This window comes from Puma concolor, chromosome A3, assembly GCF_028749965.1.
Source record: "Puma concolor isolate L17-30 chromosome A3, mPumCon1.1.hap2, whole genome shotgun sequence".
Taxonomy (NCBI): Eukaryota; Metazoa; Chordata; class Mammalia; order Carnivora; family Felidae; genus Puma; species Puma concolor.
In genome coordinates this window covers 140,547,568-140,566,911 of record NC_141669.1, presented here as the reverse complement: position 1 = coordinate 140,566,911, position 19,344 = coordinate 140,547,568, and the positions used below count along the sequence as shown (strand labels likewise).

The 19,344-nt window shown below is 65.6% G+C and overlaps 1 protein-coding gene across 2 annotated transcripts; it reads left to right on the top strand.

The window, feature by feature from the left end:
* The first annotated feature begins 4,305 nt into the window (after nt 1-4,305).
* On the top strand, nt 4,306-18,194 carry CHRNA4 (cholinergic receptor nicotinic alpha 4 subunit). 2 transcript variants are annotated; one of them, XM_086702691.1, is made up of 6 exons: nt 4,306-4,636; nt 6,031-6,182; nt 9,412-9,456; nt 9,665-9,774; nt 13,663-15,040; nt 17,917-18,194. In XM_086702691.1, exons 1-6 carry the CDS (start codon nt 4,555-4,557, stop codon nt 18,040-18,042), a joined length of 1,893 nt encoding a protein of 630 aa, XP_086558817.1. In that variant the 5' UTR covers nt 4,306-4,554; the 3' UTR covers nt 18,043-18,194. The 2 variants fall into 2 exon arrangements, with proteins under 2 accessions (XP_086558817.1, XP_086558818.1); XM_086702692.1 differs by lacking the exons at nt 4,306-4,636; nt 6,031-6,182; nt 9,412-9,456 and having other exon boundaries at nt 9,676-9,774; nt 13,799-15,040.
* Nucleotides 18,195-19,344: the final 1,150 nt, after the last annotated feature.

Genomic DNA, 19,344 nt, shown 5'->3' with positions numbered 1-19,344 from the left:
AACCTCCGACCGGAGGGAGGGCAGAGCCAGCGAAACAAGAACCACTAAATTCTGATTCACTCCTGATGGATGACAGGAAAATCGATGAGCTGAAAATGGATAGCTCTGAACCCTCCCCAGTCCCCAGTGTCATTGCGCCTGCCTGATCCACATGGTCATTGTTCCTTCCTCCCAGGTATCACCTACCCATAAGCCTAGGGCCAGCCTCAAACACCTGGATCCTCTCAGCCTGAGCATGAAGGGTCCAGGCCAGGGTGGGGTTGATGGGTGGCACAACAGGGGCCCACTATGGACCTGGCTTCCCTTATGCCCTTTGAGAGATATCAATCCACCCATCCATCCATCCATCCATCCACGTCTCCATCTATCCATCAGTCTCTTTATCCGTCCACACACCAATCCTTCCGTGCACCACCCATCTCTCCATCCACCCATCCATCCAACCATGAATTCATCCATTCATTCATCCATGCATGCATTCGATCATTTACCCACCCATCCATTCACACACACACTCATTCATTCATTCACTCATGCACGCATTCAGCATGCTTACCCGGCCTCTGCTAAAAGCCAGGCAGTGTGTACAAAGCCTGCAGCCCCCCCTCTGAACTGGCTTTGTTGGCAGAGGTGTGGTGTGGAGCAAGACCCACGTACAATGTGCAGGAAGCTGTCTGGTGGACAGGAGTCCTAGAAAGAGAGACACAGCCTGCCCTTGGAGCAGAGTGTGGGGGAATGAGAGAAAACACCCCTGAAATCTCCCTTCACAGTGGAGCCCAGATGGCACTCGTCGTATCCCCCCTTCCTCAGGGGTATTTGGGTTTTGAAGGGCCTGCCGTGGCCGACCCTAGAGTGAATGGAGGGGTATTAGGCGCGGTGTCACCTGGGTGAGACAGAGGCTCGGGCAGGGCAGGCTGAGGCTGGTGACAGGTTGGAGGTCTTCTGAGGTAGCGGGAGTGCATGCAGGCTGAGCCCGCCAGCGCTGTCCCCCTCCTCACGGGGGTCTCTGGAGCCCCCACTGGGTCCTGGGGCCGATGGCCCCTCCCTGGGGGCTCTCGCTGCCCCCTGCTCAGTCCAGCTGAGACTGGGCACCCAGCTGGATCTCCCACCTTTAATTCAAATCCCTGTTTATGCCAACAACCGGTTACCATGGAAATGTCCTTGGGACAGGGTGGAGGGTGGAGAGGGCGATGGGAGGGAGGGCCGAGGCTGTTCCTGCAGAGACGACCTTCCACTTTTGCCGGTAGTAGTCCTTGGAGTTGGCGCGACACTGATTGGGGGTGCGTCTGGGAAGGGGCCTCTGAGGGGCCTGTTCCACATCCTTCCTCCCCTCGGCCCCCACCCGTGATCACCCTCGGGGGACACTCTGCTCCTGCCACCAAGGCCGTGAGACTCAGGGCCACGGGGGCGCCCCTCTCTCAAAGCTGGTCTCATTGGTTTGTGAATTTTTCCACTGAAACGGCCGACTCAGGAGCAGCTGGAGGGAGGGGCCTCGAGGCCCGGAGTAAGAGTCTAATTCAGCGGCGGCCGCTACGATGATTACTAGGCTCCCACAAGGAGTGCTTTCCAGCCGGGTGCAGGTGGGGAGGGAGGACCTTGCAAATTAATGAGTGAGACCCGGTTAATCTCGCTGCATTAGCAAATCTGCAGGGAAAGCCAAATGAGGTTGGACAGATGTGTGTGAGCGTGCGCACGCCAGCCACGGGCCTATGTCCGCCAGAGCCTGGTCCCAGGCACCAGGAGAGACAGGCCCGCTGGCCTCTGCTGGGCTCTCGGGCTGAATTCACCCGTGGGAGTGGCCATCAAGAGCCACCATCCTGGCTGCTGCGCTGGCCGAAGTGAAGGGGGCAGAGAGTAGAGGGGATTTAGCCTGGGCACTGCGGCAGGCTCCCGCCGAGAGCCAGGATCCCCTTTCCCTGTGCAGGTGTGCACCCCCTGCGGCCGGTCCTGCGCCTGCTGTGGGCCAAGACACCGGGCTGTCCCCCCCTGGCCCAGGGCTCGGCCTGACCCTCCTCATGCGTCCTCGGGACTACGCTCCTCTGTGCCCCTTCTTCCAGGAAGCCTTCGCAGATTGGCCCAGCTCCCTGCACACCCCCTTCTCGTCTGACTCCAGTCTGACAATTGCAGGAGCACCTCACCTCAACCAGTCCTGCGGGAGGAGCCTGAATGCAGGGGCGTGAGGGAACATCCTCATCCCAAAAGGCGCACGTTTGCTGTGGGAGAGTGGGACAGGGCAAAGGTCACTTCATCAGTTAGTGACGAGCCTGTTTATGGCTCGCCTTCCTCGATTGCCAGCTGAGTGTAATGATGATGTCTGCTTCACAGAGACGCTGAGGTAGTTGGAACGGCATTCCAGAAGGACCCAGAGCATGGCTGGCCTCTACTACTGACAAAGGAATGTGGGACTGACCGGGCCTAGACTGTCAAGCAGAACGCTGTTCTATTTGCTCTGGGACATGCAGAACAGGGGATTTCTCGAAATCAGACACAAAATCGGAGGCTCCGGGCAGGTGCTCCCATCCGTCCACTGGCACTTGTCACCCTCCCTGGTCCCCTCCCTGAGAGGGAGGCTCCAGCAGGTTCTAAGTCTCCTGGGGATGAGGTGGCTCTTGCCTGGTCCAGGTGAGACACGGGTCAGCCGGGTCGGGGTGGGGGGGTCTGAAGGACAGCCCTGTGCTGGGCTGGGCAGTCCAGGTTCCCCAGAGGGCAGGCTTCCCTTAGCTCCAGGAAATGACAGACCATGGGGTGCTCCCGGGAGTCTGTCTCAGTAGGGACACAGGCCAGTCCTGGGACACACCATGCCCAAGGACTGAAGGTCCGAAAGCCAGGCGGCCTGGGCTGGAAACCCTCTGCTGGCCGGATGAGCTTGGGCACGTGGCCTAACCTGTCCATGCATTTACCTCCCGATCCGGATGCAGGGACAGCAAGAATCCACCTCACAGGGTGTAATGGGTGACAGCTCATCACCTCTGAGACTGGCCACTGACCAAAAGGGCTGAGCCTTTTGGAAGCTCTATTTGTAGGCAAGTGTGGGAGAGCCTGCAGAGAGCTCCCATGAGAAAAGCCCCTGGAGGTCTCAGAGATGTGATGAGCTGTGCTGAGCTCAGCCTGGGCTCGGAGTGCAGGTGGGCTGGGGGGCAGGGGGAGATGGCGGGGCAGGGGCAGAAGAGATTGGGGAGGGGAGCCCAGCTGGGAGGGGCAGGGGGAGATGGGGGAGGGGCGCCCAGCTGGGAGGGGCAGGGGGAGATGGGGAGGGGTCGGGGGCTCTTGGGACCATCGCCTGTGTCTGTCCGGGTGGGGAGAGGCGGAAGGGGCTCCTGACAGACATTCTGCCCCCTCAAGGGCGGGCTCTAGGCCAGAGGCTCTCAGTGGAGCCTCTTCTCTGCTCCCCACCCTGACCCGAAGTCTCCTCCGGTGTGGGGGCTCCGGGAACTCCGCGCAGGGATGGCCGCCCGGCGCCCTCTCCTCACCACGACCCGGGTTGTGTGGCACAAAGCGACCCCTCCCAACCCCCTCCGGGCACCTGCTGCGGGTCCGCGGCCACCTCCGCCCACTTGGGGGCAGACCCCCTCCAGGGCACGGGGCACGGTGGCGCCAGGCACCTCGGTTGCGGCTGACATTGTCCACGACCGACCCGCGGGCGCCGCTGGACTGTCCTCCAACCACCCCGGCCAAGACCCTCGGCCGCTGTCCGTGGCGCGCGCTCCAGGCCGGATCTGGAGGCAGCAAAGCGGCTTCGCCTGGGGCGGGGGCGTCAGGGTCCTTCCCTCTCCCCAGAAGGGCGGGCCGCGACGCCTGGGCTCCCCACTGGACGCTTCCCGGTCGGTCCGCACGGGGGACAGGCTGATAAGGGGTGGTCCTTCCCGAACGAACGCCTCGCTGGGGAAGAAGACAAGGGGGTTGTGATTTCCAAACTGCGAAGCGGGGCGGAGGTGATGGAGTTAACCGGGCGCGAGCGGGGCGCCCCGAGCCCCTGGGTGCGCGTCCCCCATCCAGGCAGGCGGCGGGGCGCCAGGATTGGGGACGGGGTGGGGGGCAGGGGGTGGAGGTCAGCGTGTCTCGGTCCCGGAACCAGCCGGTGGCAGGATCCCCCAGTCGCACGCAGTGACTACGGGCCCCCGCCCCTGGCTCGGGCACGTCCCCGGCCCCGGGAGGACGACGGAAACTTTACCCCGGAGCTGGCCGAGCGCAGCCTCCGCGCCCCCTCCCGGCCGGTGGTCCGCTCCCCCCACCCGCCCTCCTCCCCTCACGTCCTCGCCCGCTTCCCCCCTCCCCCCCTCCTCCCCCTCTCCCTCCTCCGTCTCCTCCTCGCCGGCTGGAGGCGGGCAGGTCCGGGCGCGGCCGCGCCGCCGAGCCCACAGCCCCGCGCTCCCGGCCGGGTCGCCGCCGCCGCCGCCGCCGCCGCCGCGCCCCGCGGGAGGAGCGGCGGAACCAGGCCCAGCGGACCGAGCGGCCCGCGCGGCGCGGGGGCATGAAGTTGGGCGCGCGCGGGCCTCGGAGCGGGGGCGCGGCGGAGACGGGAGCCGCCCGCGTCTAGAGCCCGCTCGGTGCGCCATGGAGCTCGGGGGCCCTGGGGCGCCGCCGCCGCCGCTGCTGCCGCCGCTGCTGCTGCTGCTGGGGGCCGGCTTCTTGCCCGGTAAGTTTCGGGGCGCTAGGCAGGCCCCCCTTTCGTCCAGTTCAGGGCGGGCTCGGCTCTCCAGAGCCAGAGAAGGGGAGGCTCCTGGCTGCGGTCCCGAGCCGCGGGTGCGCGCAACGGGGCAGCGCGGAGGCTCCCCCACCCTAGACGCAAAGGCTGTCCTGCGGTGCGGACCGAGCGGGGCAAGGAAGGAGTTAACTCGCCCGCGAATGCTGGAGACAGGTTTAGGTGGGGGTGGGGGCTGCTGTTTGGGGAGCTGGACCCAGAAGCTTCAACTTGGGTAAAGAGAGGCGGGGCCCATCTCTCCCCCTCTTTATCCATTTGGCCACATTTTAATGCAGACACCCCCATGCCTGCTCCTGATTTGGGGGACCAGAGCGGTAGCTCCCGCCCTTGACCGCACCCCACCCGCACCTTTTCTGCTCCCCCAGGCTCAGCGGGACAGCCTAAGTCCCAGCCCCCTCCGCCTTCCCCTCCCCCCACCCCCTGGGCAGCCACCTTGTTATTCATAGGTTGGTGGGGGGAGTTGAAGCTCCTGGCCTCCCCTGTGAGGGGTGGGCTATACCCTCCTGGTCCAAGGGACCAGGAAGAATGAGGTTGGGCTGGGGAGCTCTGGACTGAGAGTGAAGGGTCCCGTTGGTCAAAGACCGACCTAGGAATGTTGGTGGACCCCCTTTTCACATCCTGTGTGTGACTTACAGGTGAGCTGGTACCCTGTTCCCCTCCCCAAATCCCCTTATGATGCAGTGGCCCCAGTGCAGGTGCCCAGGAGAGACAGAGAGGTCCTCAGATCACAGACTGGTCAGCAAGGCTGGGCTGGGTCAGAGTGGCCCCTCCCAGGAAGCAGAGTGTGTGTTGGCGGGGGGGGGGGGTCACCCTTGATTCATGGAAGGCAGTCTGCGTGTCTGTCCAAGAACACAGGGTGCTGGAGTGGTCGTCCGGGTCTGGGTGCTAACTCAGGGTTGCTGGCAGCTACAGGAAGCCGGCTGTCCATCCCCCCTCCCCCTCTTTGGATGGGTCCCCAGTGTCCTGGAATCCTGTGGTTATCCCCACCTTGCGTTTCCAGAAGTCTGCTAGTAGCTGGAGATGCGGCCCCTCCTTCCGGAAGTCACGTCTGGCAGGGAGACTTACCCCAGTCAGCTCTTACCAGATCAGTTGTCTGTTTTGGGGGTACAGTGCAGGGTGCTTGAGGGGTCTGGAAAGGCTTCCCTGAGGAACTTACACTTTTACCCAGAGGGTAGGAGGGAAACCGAGGCCGGAGTAGGGCAGGATGTGCAAATGTCCTGAGGTGGATGGAACTGGAAGGAAGCCAGGGCCAGGTGGGAGGCTGGAGCGGGCAGCCGGTGGGCCCACCATCTTCCGCCCCTGAGCTGCACACCTTCCTGTCCCCACAGCAAGCAGCCACGTGGAGACCCGGGCCCACGCAGAGGAACGGCTGCTGAAGAAGCTCTTCGCTGGCTACAACAAGTGGTCCCGGCCCGTGGCCAACATCTCGGACGTGGTTCTCGTCCACTTCGGGCTGTCCATCGCACAGCTCATTGACGTGGTAGGTGCCGAGGGGGGGAAGCGGGGAGCACTGGGCCTCGGCCATCACACACCCGTCACACACCGCAGTGGAGGTTCTGCCCGAGGGGCGCTCCTGCGCCCTAGAGGAGGCCGGCCTGGCCTGGGCACCTGGAGGGGCGGGGGGCTGCTGTCTGCTCTCTGTGCAGGCCGCGTGTGTCCAGCCCTGCCAGAGTCCTGCACACACACCCTTGTGGGGGAGCCCAGGGGAAAGACGGGTTTTGTGCACCCCCACCCGGAGCTTTGCTCCCCACCGCCCCCCACGTGGGAACCCACAATGCCAGAGTGTCAGCAGCAGGCCGGGGCCGTGTCCTTCAGAAGCCAAGAGCGGAACGCACCTCTGGGGGGTGGGGGCACTTGCCCCGGCTGCGAGTGGTCAGGCTGTAGGAGGTTTTGTGAGTTGAGGGGCCGGGGGCTTGAGACGCGACCCTTGTGCCCTCTGGTCTAGGAGAGCCCCGCTACCCACTGGTCTGGAACACGGTGTCCCAGCAAGGCTCGGACAGGTTTGGGTGCAATTATCTTCCTGGTTAGGGACCGAGGAGACTGCTGGGGCAGAGGGGGAGCTGGGGGTACCGTCTCCAAATGGTCACAGCTCTGGAAGGGCAGGGGCATCCATCTGGGGTCGGGGCCCATCCTGTGGGGGAGATCTGACTGGGTAGTGGGTTCACTGGGGTGGGGGCCCAAGTGCCTTGGAGGGGAGGCTCCAGCCCGGCCAGGAGGGGGCCTCGGGGAGCTTGGCTCGCTCACCGCGAGGGGGCCCCAGGCCTACGGGGTCTGGAGGCCCTGATCCCAGACTGGTGCCGTGTGTATCCAGTGGCCACCGGTCTTTTCTCCCGTGACGTAGAAAGGCAGCCTGTCCGGCTTCCTGGGCAGCGTCTGAGAGGCTTTGGGAAGGGGGGACAGAAAGGGCTGCGTGCGGGCCCTGTGGGTTGGGAGACCCGGTCAGTCTACCTGTCCTCGGCGGTGTCCAGACTCGAGGCTTCCGGCCTCCTGGAGCCAGACCTCAAACTACGCCTGCAAAGTGCTCCTGGCTGAGGCACTGGGCTGGTGAGCCCGCGGAGGTCCCCAAACATGGGCAGAGGCGGCCCTTGGCTGCCCGCCGCTTAAAGTTCCGAGCCGGACCGTCTACCTGGGTTCCTCGGGGCACCACAGAGCCTCGGCTCCCAGTGCCCGGAAGAGCCTGAGGCCTGGGGCACATTGGCTCCAGTCCTGGTGAGGGACGTGCCTGGCAGGATGAGAGGAGCCCCCAGGCTCCTCTGTGTGCACCAGAGCTGGCCCGGGGCACGCCTGCACACGCGCGTGCTGATGAGCGGCCCGGTGGCACACGTCTGGGCCCCTCTCTGCCCAGCCCCTGCAGGGCTCATGCATTGGCTGCAGGGCTGTGTCTGGGCAGGGCGTGCTCATGTGTGTGAGCTCACACCTGCAGGAGAGCCAAGGACTCCCTGGTGAGGAAGGAGGCCAGGCCCTGTCACCTTGAAGCTCGTCCTGAGCCTGGGGAGGTCAGGGGGTGGGTTGGACGGGGTACAGTAGGGGCAGGCTGTCTGCCGGAGGGCAGGGCAGGACTGGGGCCAGGCAGGGGCGTGATGGGCCAGGCAGCACCGGGCAGGACCGTGCTGCCGAGGTCATTGGACATTGTGTCCAACACTGGCTCCAGGGCCCGCTCGGGTCACACTTGGATGGGTGGGGACAGCCCTGCTCAGGTGGCTGGGTGGCCTGCCCTGGGTGAGTCTGGGGGAGAGCAGGATCAAGGGCAGTGCCTGGGGGCGGCAAGGGACACGGTCCCCTCTCCCTGATCTAGCCGGCTGGGAGCTTGTCCCCCGGGGAGGCAGGTGGGCAGGGGCCCAGGCCTGAGCCTTTGGGGACAAGACCCCACCCTGACCCTCGTCCGGGCACCGGACACCGTTCTGGTTTGGTGATCCTTCGGATTTCTTTGGTTTCAGCGGTCTTTCCCACTGGCCTGTGTGTTCCTGGCACAGGGGGTTGTGGGTGGGGGATGTCAGGCCATCTCTGGGTGCAGAGAGCCTTGCTCAGACACTGCCCCCGGCACCCTGTGCCTCTCTGCCTGGCCCCCTGCCCTCGGGACCCTGTGGGCAACGTGCACTCTGAGGGGGTCCTCCTTGGACTTTAGGCAAAGGGCCCACCTGGGGCCAGCCCCCAAATAGGTGTGACCCATGGGGGCTGGGGTGTGCTGTGGCCCACAGAGGCGGCATCAGTGCCACAGGGCTCAGTGTGAGGCCCCGGGACTTCGCGTCCCAGGCCTCCGTATTCTGCACGGACCCCCGTCCCTGCTGCGCTCCAAAAGGCTCCATCACGTGTTGGGGTCTGACGGCCCAGAGGACGGTGCTCCCCAGCAGAAACGTGGCAGATGGCCCCTCCCCATTCGCCGGTAGGGAATAAGCGGGGGGGGGGGGGGGGGGGGGGGGGGGGGGGGGGGGGGGGGGGGGGAGGTGAGGGCAGTGCAGGGCGGGGGCCACGGGACTTCTCAGGGTGTGTGGTCCAGCCTCCTCACCTGGACAGGTGACCACACTGTGACCTCGAGAGGGAACTGGCTGGGCCTCCCGCTCCCACCTCCCCTGTTCCAGCCCCTTACCTGTCCTCAAGGTGCTGAGGCTCTGGTCCTACAGGGCAAGTTTGTCGAGGGGCCAGCCTGGTGAGCGTGGGGCCTGTGCGAACCCAGCTTGCTTTAATGACGGTCGGCCAGAGGCGAAGGCGCCTGGTCACCTAGGACACACCTGCCCAAGGGCGGTCTTGAGCAGCTGGGAGGGTGGAGCACATTGGCAGGGTCCCCGGAGGGCGGCTGTCCTCCAGCAGCAGCCTGGGAGCCATCACACTCGCCATCTCACACGTCTGTGTGGCTGGGGGAGCGCCAGGCCCTGGCCGCCTGAGAAGTCAGGCAAGCCTTGTCCCCACTCTCCTTCTGGGAGGGTTCAGGGTCCTTGTCCCCACATTCTAAATCCCCTCGGGCTGACCATCCTGGGCTTGGTTGCCTCCAGGGACGGGGCACTCACTCCTTCTGAGGTCGCCTGCTTCCCGTGTTCAGCACAGGCCTGTCTTTGTGGGTGAGGAAAATACTCAGGGCCCAGAGAGTGGGGGGTGAGGGGGAGAGGGGGAGTAGAGAGAGAAGGAGGAAGGGGGGAGGGAGATGGAGAGAGAGACAGGGAGGCTCCAGTCACCCAAGGGAGTTACAACAATGGCCCTTCTCTGTGTCCCAGGATGAGAAGAACCAGATGATGACGACTAACGTGTGGGTGAAGCAGGTGAGCGAGTGCGGCCCCCTCCACCCCTGGTTCCTCCCCCCACACCACTCCCTGCCTGTCCCTCCTCCCCTCCTCTTTCCCTCTCCCCCTCCCTCTCCCCTCCTCTTTCCCTCTCCCCTTCCCCCTCCTCTCCTCTTTCCCTCTCCCCCTCCCCCACGGCCCTCCCCCTCCCAGCTGTGGCTTCCCCCCCACCTCCCCCTGTCCCCAGGAATGGCATGACTACAAGCTGCGCTGGGACCCTGCCGACTACGAGAACGTCACCTCCATTCGCATTCCCTCCGAGCTCATCTGGCGGCCGGACATCGTCCTTTATAACAAGTGAGCCCCTGGGAGGTCGGCGGGCAGGGGTGCAGGTACCTGTGTCCGGGTGCCAGTGATCCAGGCCATCCAGGCGCGAGCAAGAGGTGGTGGCCTGTGTGGGCCCCACTGTCGGGAGCCAGGGCTGAGGCCTCTGGAAGGGAAGAGGGGTGAGCAAAGCAGGAGACTAGGGCCCTGGGGGCTCTGTCCCTGCCTAGACCACTTCTCCCCACCCCCCCCCACCCCCCCCACCCCCCGCCCTAGTCCTGCCCCAGGGCGACTGCAGGCCCCAGAGCTGCCCCCCTACCGGCCGCACTCACTGTCCCCAGCCGGGCAGGTGGTCCCTTGCCAAGCACACAACCACCCGGCCCAGCTCGGTGTCCCCAGTCCCCCTGTGCGGTCAGCCTTCCCAGCACCGGCACCTTCACGCTGCTGAGTGAGTGGCCCCCGGACGCCTCCCTGAATCCGTTCTTGGATGTGGTTGTTCTGTGCCAGGAAGCCGGTGCTTTCCAGGCACGGCCGTGGCAGGGGGTGGGCTCCAACTCATCCTTTCCCGGGACCCTTGCTGGGGGATCCTGAGCCCGGGGCAGCCCGACGACGTCCTCCTCTGTCCCCGTGTCACTGCCGGGTCACAGCTGGGCTGTTTGTTCAGGCTCAGGCCGGGGCAGCAGCTCCCACAGCAGTTACAATTACGAACAAAGCAATGGCAGCACTTAGCTCCCTCCGGACCCCTGCCCTCCCCACTGCCAGACCCCAGCGGGCTGTGGTACAAAGCCCCTCCCGGGCCCCCGGGCAATGGGCCTGACCTATAAAACGTTGCAATTTGATTAAGAACGATTGGGCTCCTTTTCCAACTTAATTGATTCCAGTAATAACAGCGGGAGAGCCGGAGGGTTCTCCGAGATGCATTAGAGGGGGTCAGCTCCGTAAGGGGAAGGCTCTCTCCGCAGGGCACGGTCCTCTGCTCTCTACAACCAGCCCCTGCCGCCACCCCAGCCCTCCCGGGGTCCCCGGTCTGCTCCCCACACCCCTCACCCCAGGACCTAGCACCACACCGTCTGAGTGGCGGATTCAGAGGATGCGCATCAGTGTCAGCGCCCTGGGCCCCCAGGGGAGCCTTCCTGCTGTGGTCACACCAGACCCTCCCTGGGCAGGACGTGCTGGCTGAGAAGCAGCTCTGGGATCTGTACAGACCCCCCGGGACTGCGGCCCAGGATGGGGCTACACTCAAAGTCCCTCCTTGTTTCTCCTCCTTCCGGGTCCCTGGGGGAGGTGGCGGGTGGACCCCCAGCTTCTCTGTGAGGCTGTGGTCGGCACAGGGGCTTTGTCTGCGCAGGGCTGCGGTGGTGGGCGAGGAAGGGTCCCGGAGCCGGTGGCTGATGGTAGCCAAGCCCCGGCTACCAGGAGGGCTCGTTTCCAGGGGCAACGGGAGGCCGCTGACCAGGCTGCTGTCCACTTGAGTGTGGCTGGGTGTTCGCCCTGGGCTACTGGGTGAGGGGAAAGAGGGGGGCAGCTTTCTGGTAGCTTTGGGGAATCCCCTTGGTTGGAGGCCGTGCTGTCTGTCCACTTGGGGGCTTCTCCACGTGAGCCCTTGGGGGCAGAGTGTCTCGCAAGTCCTCTTACACGCAGCACCACACGGATGGGGGTTCGCGGGGCCTGGAGCGGGGTGCCCGGACAGGCTGGGACGGCGCCCCTGCTCTGCCGTAGAACGTGCTCGGGCTCTGCCCGTCCAGTCCCGACGTCCACGCCCCTCGGCTCCCCGGAGGCACAGCCCTGCTGGACGCCTGCCGTGGAACCAGACACCCCTGGCGCCGGGCCTCGCCCCTGCACCGCCGGGGCCTCGGGGCCGGGCCGGGCCGGGAAGACGTTGGACCCTCCGGGCCGCCTTCTGAGATCCTCTGCTTCCTCAGGACGCGGCCAGGCTGCTGCACATCAGGGAGCATGTCCACCCGCAGGCCCAGGCCACAGGTCCAGACGAGCACGGCCTCCTGGGAGGCGTCTCGGGGATCTGAGCCGGGGCTGGGCCGGGCCAGGAGATGGGGGCCTTGCGGCTGGGGGCACGTGGGGGCGTGGCCGCAGGGGTCAGCGGGCTGTGTCCCAGGAGAAAACTCCGATCCTGTCTGTGGGCATCAAAACCCAGAGGCCTGGGTGCAGATTCCCAGTTCCTGGGGTTGCTTTCCGTGAACTTCTGGAACATTCCCTGCCCTGCCTGGAGGATCAGGGCTGCCGGGCTCACGCCACCGACTGGAGCCTCTGATCTCCGTGCAGAATGTTTGCTGAGTGGCGTTGGTTCATTTGCTTTGTGCCTCAGAGGGGCAAGGCTTTGGGTTTGGAGGGATGTTGCCGAGGGAGGACAGTCTTGCGTCATCCTGCCGGGGAGAGAGCCTCAGCCCCAGGCCAGCGTCCAGCGGCCCCCTGTGGAAAGCCCTGCCCCTCTTCGTGGGGATGCATTTGCGGGTCTCCACCTGCCACCGACCTAGACGTCAGCTAGGAAGGGTCACGGAGGTCATGGGATCGGGTTGGTGCCCACTGAGAGCATGGTGGGGGGGGTCTCTGAGCTGGATGCGGGGGACGGGGAGGTGTTCACTGGGGCTGCGGGCCTCTAGGCCCGGGCTGAGTGCACCCGCGGTGGGTGTGGGAAGCAGGGGTGTGGGCCGGCACGGAAGGCTGGGCTCTGAGCCCTTGGTGGGCGCCTGACCCACACCCGGGGCTGAGCAGCTGGTGTCGAGGGTCTGGGGTCTGCCGGCAGCTTCTCTGGCTGAGCTGCTGTGCCAGCAGGTTGTGGTGAACCCCCACCTCCACGGTCTTCGAGCCACTGTCCTTGGGGCTCCGTGGGGCCGTGGGGAGGTTCCCTGCCAGCCCTTCAGAGCCAAGCCTGGGGCTGCCGCTGTCTCCACCTGCTCGTGGCCACCACGCCTCGGGGAGACTGAGGCCAGGAGAGTGGTGACACTGGCCGGGGACCCCGCTGGCAACCAGGGGCTTCCAGCCACAGAGGAGAGCAGGGCCGACTCCAGGAGCCGATGAGATTCCTGGGCCCCACTCCACACCACTCGCCAGGCACGCTCGTGGAGACAGTGAGGCAGACGCTGCTGTCTGGGAAGCCTGGGGTCACAGGCAGGATCCCCCCCGGCCCTGTTCTGTGCCCACTCGGCCTGTGGACAGGAGCCAACATCCGCCCCCGGCCAAGGGCGAGGCAAGAGGGTGGATGGCCAGGGCCTGGCCCTGTCGTCTCCTGCTCATGTGGCCTGGGGTCCTCGCCTGTGCAGGAGGGGAGTAACCTCACCTGTGAGTTGTGGGGGTAACAGAGCGAGAGTAGCAAAGTGCCCAGTGGTGCGGGCGCGCCTGGTCTGGGGCAGGCCCCCGCCCCGCTTGGCCCAACCCCCGAGGTGACCTACAGGGGACCAGGCCCAGTCCCCCGAGACCCTGCGGAGTTCTGTGGCCTGGTGCCCGCAGCCATTTTCACGTCCGTGCTGTCATGTGCACGGGGTGTGGGTGGGGGCCAGGACCCTCTGAGGAGCCGTGCCCTTTGCCCTGGGCCGTGGGGAGGGCCCCCTCGCCCTCACACCGGGGACGGGAGCTCCCCGACCTCGGACCCTTGCAGGGACCTGACCCCCCTTTAGGCTGCCCGCGGGCCCTGGCCCAGACTAGTTCCTGGCTCCAGGACAGAAACGGACCGGCTGCCAGGCCCCCCGCCCCTGCCCCGGCGCACGGCCCCCTCCCTGCCTCTCTCCCCGCCACGGGATCGCCGCCAAGCCGCGTGTCCCCCCAGGGTAGGGGTGATAAGCCGAGGCAGGTGGCTGACCACGACGCGCCCGGGGGGGGGCCCCCAGCCCCGCCCCGCCCTCGGGGGGCGCGCCCGTGAGCCGGGAGCGGTGCCGGGGTGTCTCACGCCCCTCTCTTCCTGCGCAGCGCGGACGGGGACTTTGCGGTCACCCACCTGACCAAGGCCCACCTCTTCCACGACGGGCGGGTCCAGTGGACGCCCCCGGCCATCTACAAGAGCTCCTGCAGCATCGACGTCACCTTCTTCCCCTTCGACCAGCAGAACTGCACCATGAAGTTCGGCTCCTGGACCTACGACAAGGCCAAGATCGACCTGGTGAACATGCACAGCCGCGTGGACCAGCTGGACCTGTGGGAGAGCGGGGAGTGGGTCATCGTGGACGCCGTGGGCACCTACAACACCAGGAAGTACGAGTGCTGTGCCGAGGTCTACCCGGACATCACCTACGCCTTCGTCATCCGGCGCCTGCCTCTCTTCTACACCATCAACCTCATCATCCCCTGCCTGCTCATCTCCTGCCTCACGGTGCTGGTCTTCTACCTGCCGTCCGAGTGCGGAGAGAAGATCACGCTGTGCATCTCCGTGCTGCTCTCGCTCACCGTCTTCCTGCTGCTCATCACCGAGATCATCCCCTCCACCTCCCTGGTCATCCCGCTCATCGGCGAGTACCTGCTCTTCACCATGATCTTCGTCACGCTGTCCATCGTCATCACCGTCTTCGTGCTCAACGTGCACCACCGCTCCCCGCGCACGCACACCATGCCCGCCTGGGTCCGCCGGGTCTTCCTGGACGTCGTGCCCCGCCTGCTCTTCATGAAACGGCCGTCGGTGGTCAAGGACAACTGCAGGAGGCTCATCGAGTCCATGCACAAGATGGCCGGCGCCCCGGGCTTCTGGCCCGAGCCCGAGGGGGAGCCCGCCCTCACGAGCGCAGCTCAGAGCCGGGGCCCCTCGCCCGCCTCGCCCTCCCCGTCCTCCCGCGGCCCCCTGGACGAGCCGGCCAAGGCCCAGGCGGCCTGCAAGCTGCCCTCGGGCCAGGTCCCTGCCCCGCAGCCCTCGGAGGCTGAGAGCGGGAGCCCCTGCCCCTCGCCTCATCCCTGCCACCCGCCCCCCGGCACCCGGGCCCCGGGGCTCGCCAAAGCCCGGTCCCTGAGTGCCCAGCACGTGTCCAGCCCCGCCGAAGCCGCGGAGGACGGCGTCCGATGCCGGTCTCGGAGCATCCAGTGCTGCGTTCCCCAAGACGATGCCGCCTCCCAGGCCGGGGGCCCCGTGGCCGGTTCCCCCGCCTTTCTGAAGGCCAGCTCGGCCGAGCTCCCGCCTCCAGACCAGCCCTCTCCGTGCAAGTGCAGGTGCCAGAAGGAGCCGTCCCCAAACACCGCGCTCAAGGCCCGCGGCACCAAAGCCGCGCCCCGGCACCTGCCCCTGTCCCCAGCGCTGACGCGGGCCGTAGAGGGCGTCCAGTACATCGCAGACCATCTGAAGGCGGAAGACACGGACTTCTCGGTAAGTTTCTGCCCATGGCTGTGTCTGGAGGTGTCCCTGGCTGGACAGACGCTCTCTGCCTCTCTTTCGTCTCCGGAGGAGGGAGCACCCAGGGAAAAGTCCAAAGGCCGGGGCCCAGACCCAGGCTACTGAGCTCTGGGACGCACGCACCTCGAGCCCCGACCCTGTCCTGCTCTCTATTCCCTGAGCACCTGACGCTGGCGGGAGGTCCCAGGGGTGGCACTGGGGCAGGTGGCCCAGAGCGTCTAGCGGAGAGTGGACCGCAGGGGTGTCCTTGCTGTTCAGGACACAGGGATCCTGCAGACAGAAGGCAGGCCCAGGACGTCTGGGCGCTATTGCTGGCCTCCAGGAAAGCCCTGTCCAAGCGGGGCGTGGGCTTCTGGGGAGGGGCTGGGGGTGGCTGGGCCCCGGGGCGGAGGAGGAGGAGTAGGGAGAGGGAAGGACTGGGGTCTGGGGCACAGCCCTGCCTCTTCGGCCAGCACCCTACATGTCAAGCTGGGAGTCGTGGGCCAAGGGGCTCTATCGCTGGCCTGGCTGCAAGGACCTGGGGACCCCGGGACCCCAGCTGTGGAGGAGTGCAGTCACTGGCAGGGATCGGAGGGTGCCCTGACAGTGTCCCCAGTCCCTCTGCTGAGTGTCAGCCCCTAGGGCTGAGATAGGACTGCCACGCACCTGTTGTGCTCGGCTCACGAAGGAGAGGTTACTGGATGTGCCCGGGACGCCCAGCTGGTGGGCACTGGGCCCAGGGACGGGCCATCTCTGCCTGACCCCCACCGCTAGGGAACATTCCTTTTTCCTTGTAGTGATGCTTGTCCACCCGTCCCAGCTCAGACTTGGCTGAAATCTCAGGACCTCATGTAGCCAGGAGTGAGGTGGGGACATCTGCAAGGTCAGAGCACAGGCAGAGGAAGTGAGAGGGGTCTCCGGCCCTGGTCAGTCTGCTGGGCCGCTGTTTGCTGGTCAGCCTGGGGCCTGACCTCTGCCCTGCTGCATTGACCTTGTCCTTGTCAACTGTGTCCTGCCTGTCGGTGCTGCTGCTGCCGTGATGGGGACGCTGCTGTCCCTGCCTGCACCTTGGGTAATGGCCCCTGATTGTTTATGGGACACGTGTGGCCCCAGGACCATGTGCCCCATGGCTGAGTGGGCCCTGGAGAGGATCAGGGGTGCTGCCTGCACAGCACATCCCTGGTTTCCCAGGTACCCTGCTGAACCTCAAGAGGCTGTGAAGCTGTTCTGGAGGTTTCCAGAAGGTTCTGCCCTGGACCCCATTTTGCTGCCAGCTCTTAAAGAACAGATGGTTCCCTAACTCGATGTGGGGGTCCGAGCACTGCTGGGGGTCCGAGTACTGCTGGGGGATCCGAGTACTGCTGGGGAGTTGGAGCACTGCTGGGGGTGGGAGCACTGCTGGGGGTCCGAGCTGGGGTCCGAGCTGGGGGTCTGAGCACAGGGTGGGAGCACAGCTGGGGGTCTGAGCACTGCTGGGGGTCCGAGCTGGGGGTGGGAGCACAGCTGGGGGGTCCGAGCAGTGCTGAGGAGGGACTGATGCCGTTAGAAGTGGAACCAGAATCCTCAGGGAGCCCAGCGGCTGGCGGTGCCTGTCTGGAGGGGGCCTGGCCCGTCCTTTATCCGCATCGCAGGTCTGGCCGCCACGACCTGGTTCTGGTTTGGGAGCGTCGCCAGGCTGCCTTGACGAGGACGGGCCTTGGACGCTCTGGGCGGCTTTGTCCGCGAGGGCCTTTCATCCACAGGATGGGGGACGGGTGCGGGGGGATCAAAGACAAAGCGGAGGTGTGTGTGTGTCTCAGCCTCCCTGGAACGGAGGGTCCCGGATGGACTTCTTATTTATAAGTGGCCTTGCTTGCCCTCCGGCTTCGGTTTGCTTTGAAACCCTCAGGATGTCTCTGATGACTTGAGAAAAGAGAGCAGAAAATGGCAGTGAAAGGCCCTCTGTGCCCTCCACACCCCAGAACGAGGGCTGAGCCCACCCCTGCCCAGGCGGCCCACCCGCCCAGCCCGCCACCGCTTGCGCCTCTCGGAGCCTCTGCCCTGGGCTGCCCTCTGTGCCTCAGGGTCCCCACCTGTGCGTGGACAGCACGGCCTCCTTTCTAAAGGTGAATGGCCACAGGTGACATGCCCTCTGGCCTCCGTGTCCGGGACCTCCCCTCAAGCCAGGGCATCTTTACCGCCTCCGAGGAGCCCTCCGCTCCTGCTGCCGTGCCCCACTCCGAGCCTGCCCGCAGTGCCCTGGTCTGCCGTTTGCTTGTCCCCCCAACTCCCGCCCAGGGACCTTAGAGACAGAGCTAAGAGACCCCGCTGACTCAGGAGGGCAGCTGGCCTGTGAGCACCGCCCCTTGGAACAGGGTGGGCGGGAGTGCAGGGCAGCTGGGCCTCGGCCGTCGCCTTCTGGACGTGGTCCACTGCGGGGGAGGCCCTGAGGGTGCTCCTGGCCCTGACCCTGAATAGCCAAGGCATGTGGGCATCCCCTCTCTGGGCCTCACTTTCCTCATCTGCAAAATGGGGGCACACCTGATGCTCTCCATGGTGCCCGTCCCAGCTTTGGTGAGGTGAGAGCAAACGTCACCATAAAGCAGCCTGGCTTCTGGGGTCCCAGAGGCTCTCCACCTCCCTGGCCCTGGGGCTTCTGGCCAGGCAGGTGAAGTCAGGTGGGCCAGAGCACCAAACCCCAGGCCCGGCCTGCAGGATGTGTCTCTGAGCCCCTCCTGCTCAGCTCAGCAGGCGGTCACCCTGATTACCTGGGTGTCCGGGAGGGGAAATGGAGATCCTGCCGGGAAAAGTACCAGGTTCTAGAAGGTTTTCGCCGTCTGGAGGCCTGAGGGCGGTGGGCTGGGAGTGACCACACGCGTCTGTGTTTGCAGGTAAAGGAGGACTGGAAGTACGTGGCCATGGTCATCGACCGCATCTTCCTGTGGGTGTTCGTCCTCGTCTGCCTGCTGGGGACCGCGGGTCTCTTCCTGCCCCCCTGGCTGGCCGGCATGATCTAGCGGGACGGGGGCCAGGTGCCCGCAGCCCCAGGTCTGTGCCTGGCTGTCCTAGGGGTTCCTCAACTGCGTGGGGTCACAGCATTTGCCAAATTGTCCCCCTGTTTTCTGCCTACTGTGAGACAGCCTTGGAAAGGGTCACTGCACCCCGGGGGAGCCGGTGCTGGCTCGGTCCTGCTGAGACCTGCCTGGGGGGCGGCCGGGCTGGAAAGGACGGCTAGGAAATGCCTGTTCTTGTCTGGAGGCCAGGTCACCGCCTACGTCTTATTAAAGTTTATCTGGAGCATGGTGACACGTTGGCTTCCTGCCCGGGACACGCGTCCGACCACTCAGCAAGCAGCTAGCAGTCCCGACTGTCCCGAGGGCCACGACTTCCGCCACCGTCAGCCCCCGATTCCCCTCACCCCTGTGGGATCACGGAGGCCCGGGCATCTGCACCCCCACCCACCCACCAGCGTCCTCGGGCTGGCTCTCTTGGCCCCCACAGAGGCCAGGCAGCAGACTCTGGAATCTCATTTGCCAGGGGTGGGTCCAAGCAGGGATGTTTTGTTTTGTTTTATTCTGGGTAAATTAGTGATAATGCGAGTTCTGGGCCAGCGTGCGGGGGAGTCTAGCGACAGGCGCCCCATGGGCACAGGTACCCTTCGCACCAGGGACTCTGGACATCTGTCTTCCTGGGGTCCTGGGAAGTCCTGGGCAAGCATTTGCAGACTCCCAGTGGACACGGGTAGTGGTGAAGGTCCCGGAGCAGTGTCCAGTGTCCGGGGTCCCTGTCCGGGCTCTCCCTGACCTCCTGTGGGTCCCCTCTGTACGCAGCCCCTTGGGAGACCCTCTCTGAAGCACAGGCTCGGTGGCCATGGTGAGGGTCCCCGAGGACACCTTGCCCGGGCTGACTCTGGGACCCTCTGCAGTGTGGTCCCAGAGAAATGTCCTATGTGAGGGGCCCCCACAGGCCTCCCAGCCCTGGCTTTCATCCCGCGGCCGGCACAGCCGACGAGCCACAGGTGGGGGACCCGGTGTCATTCCCCCCCCTCCCCCGCCCCAAGGCGACGTCAATAGTATCCCCGTGACCCTGGGGAAACGTTGCCCTGGGGGGGCGTGGGGGGGCACGTGCTGTCCCCGGGCTCTCCCTCTTTCTCTGGAGCCCTTAGGCCCTGAGTGCCGGGGAAGGGAGGGAGGACAGTGTATTCAGAGGCCACCCGGAGGCCAAGGAGTCTGTTCCTCATGTTGATGGTCAAAATCGTACCTCCGCAGACCCCCTGACTGAAGGGGTGCCATGTGGCAGGTAGGAGCTGGGCCTGGAGC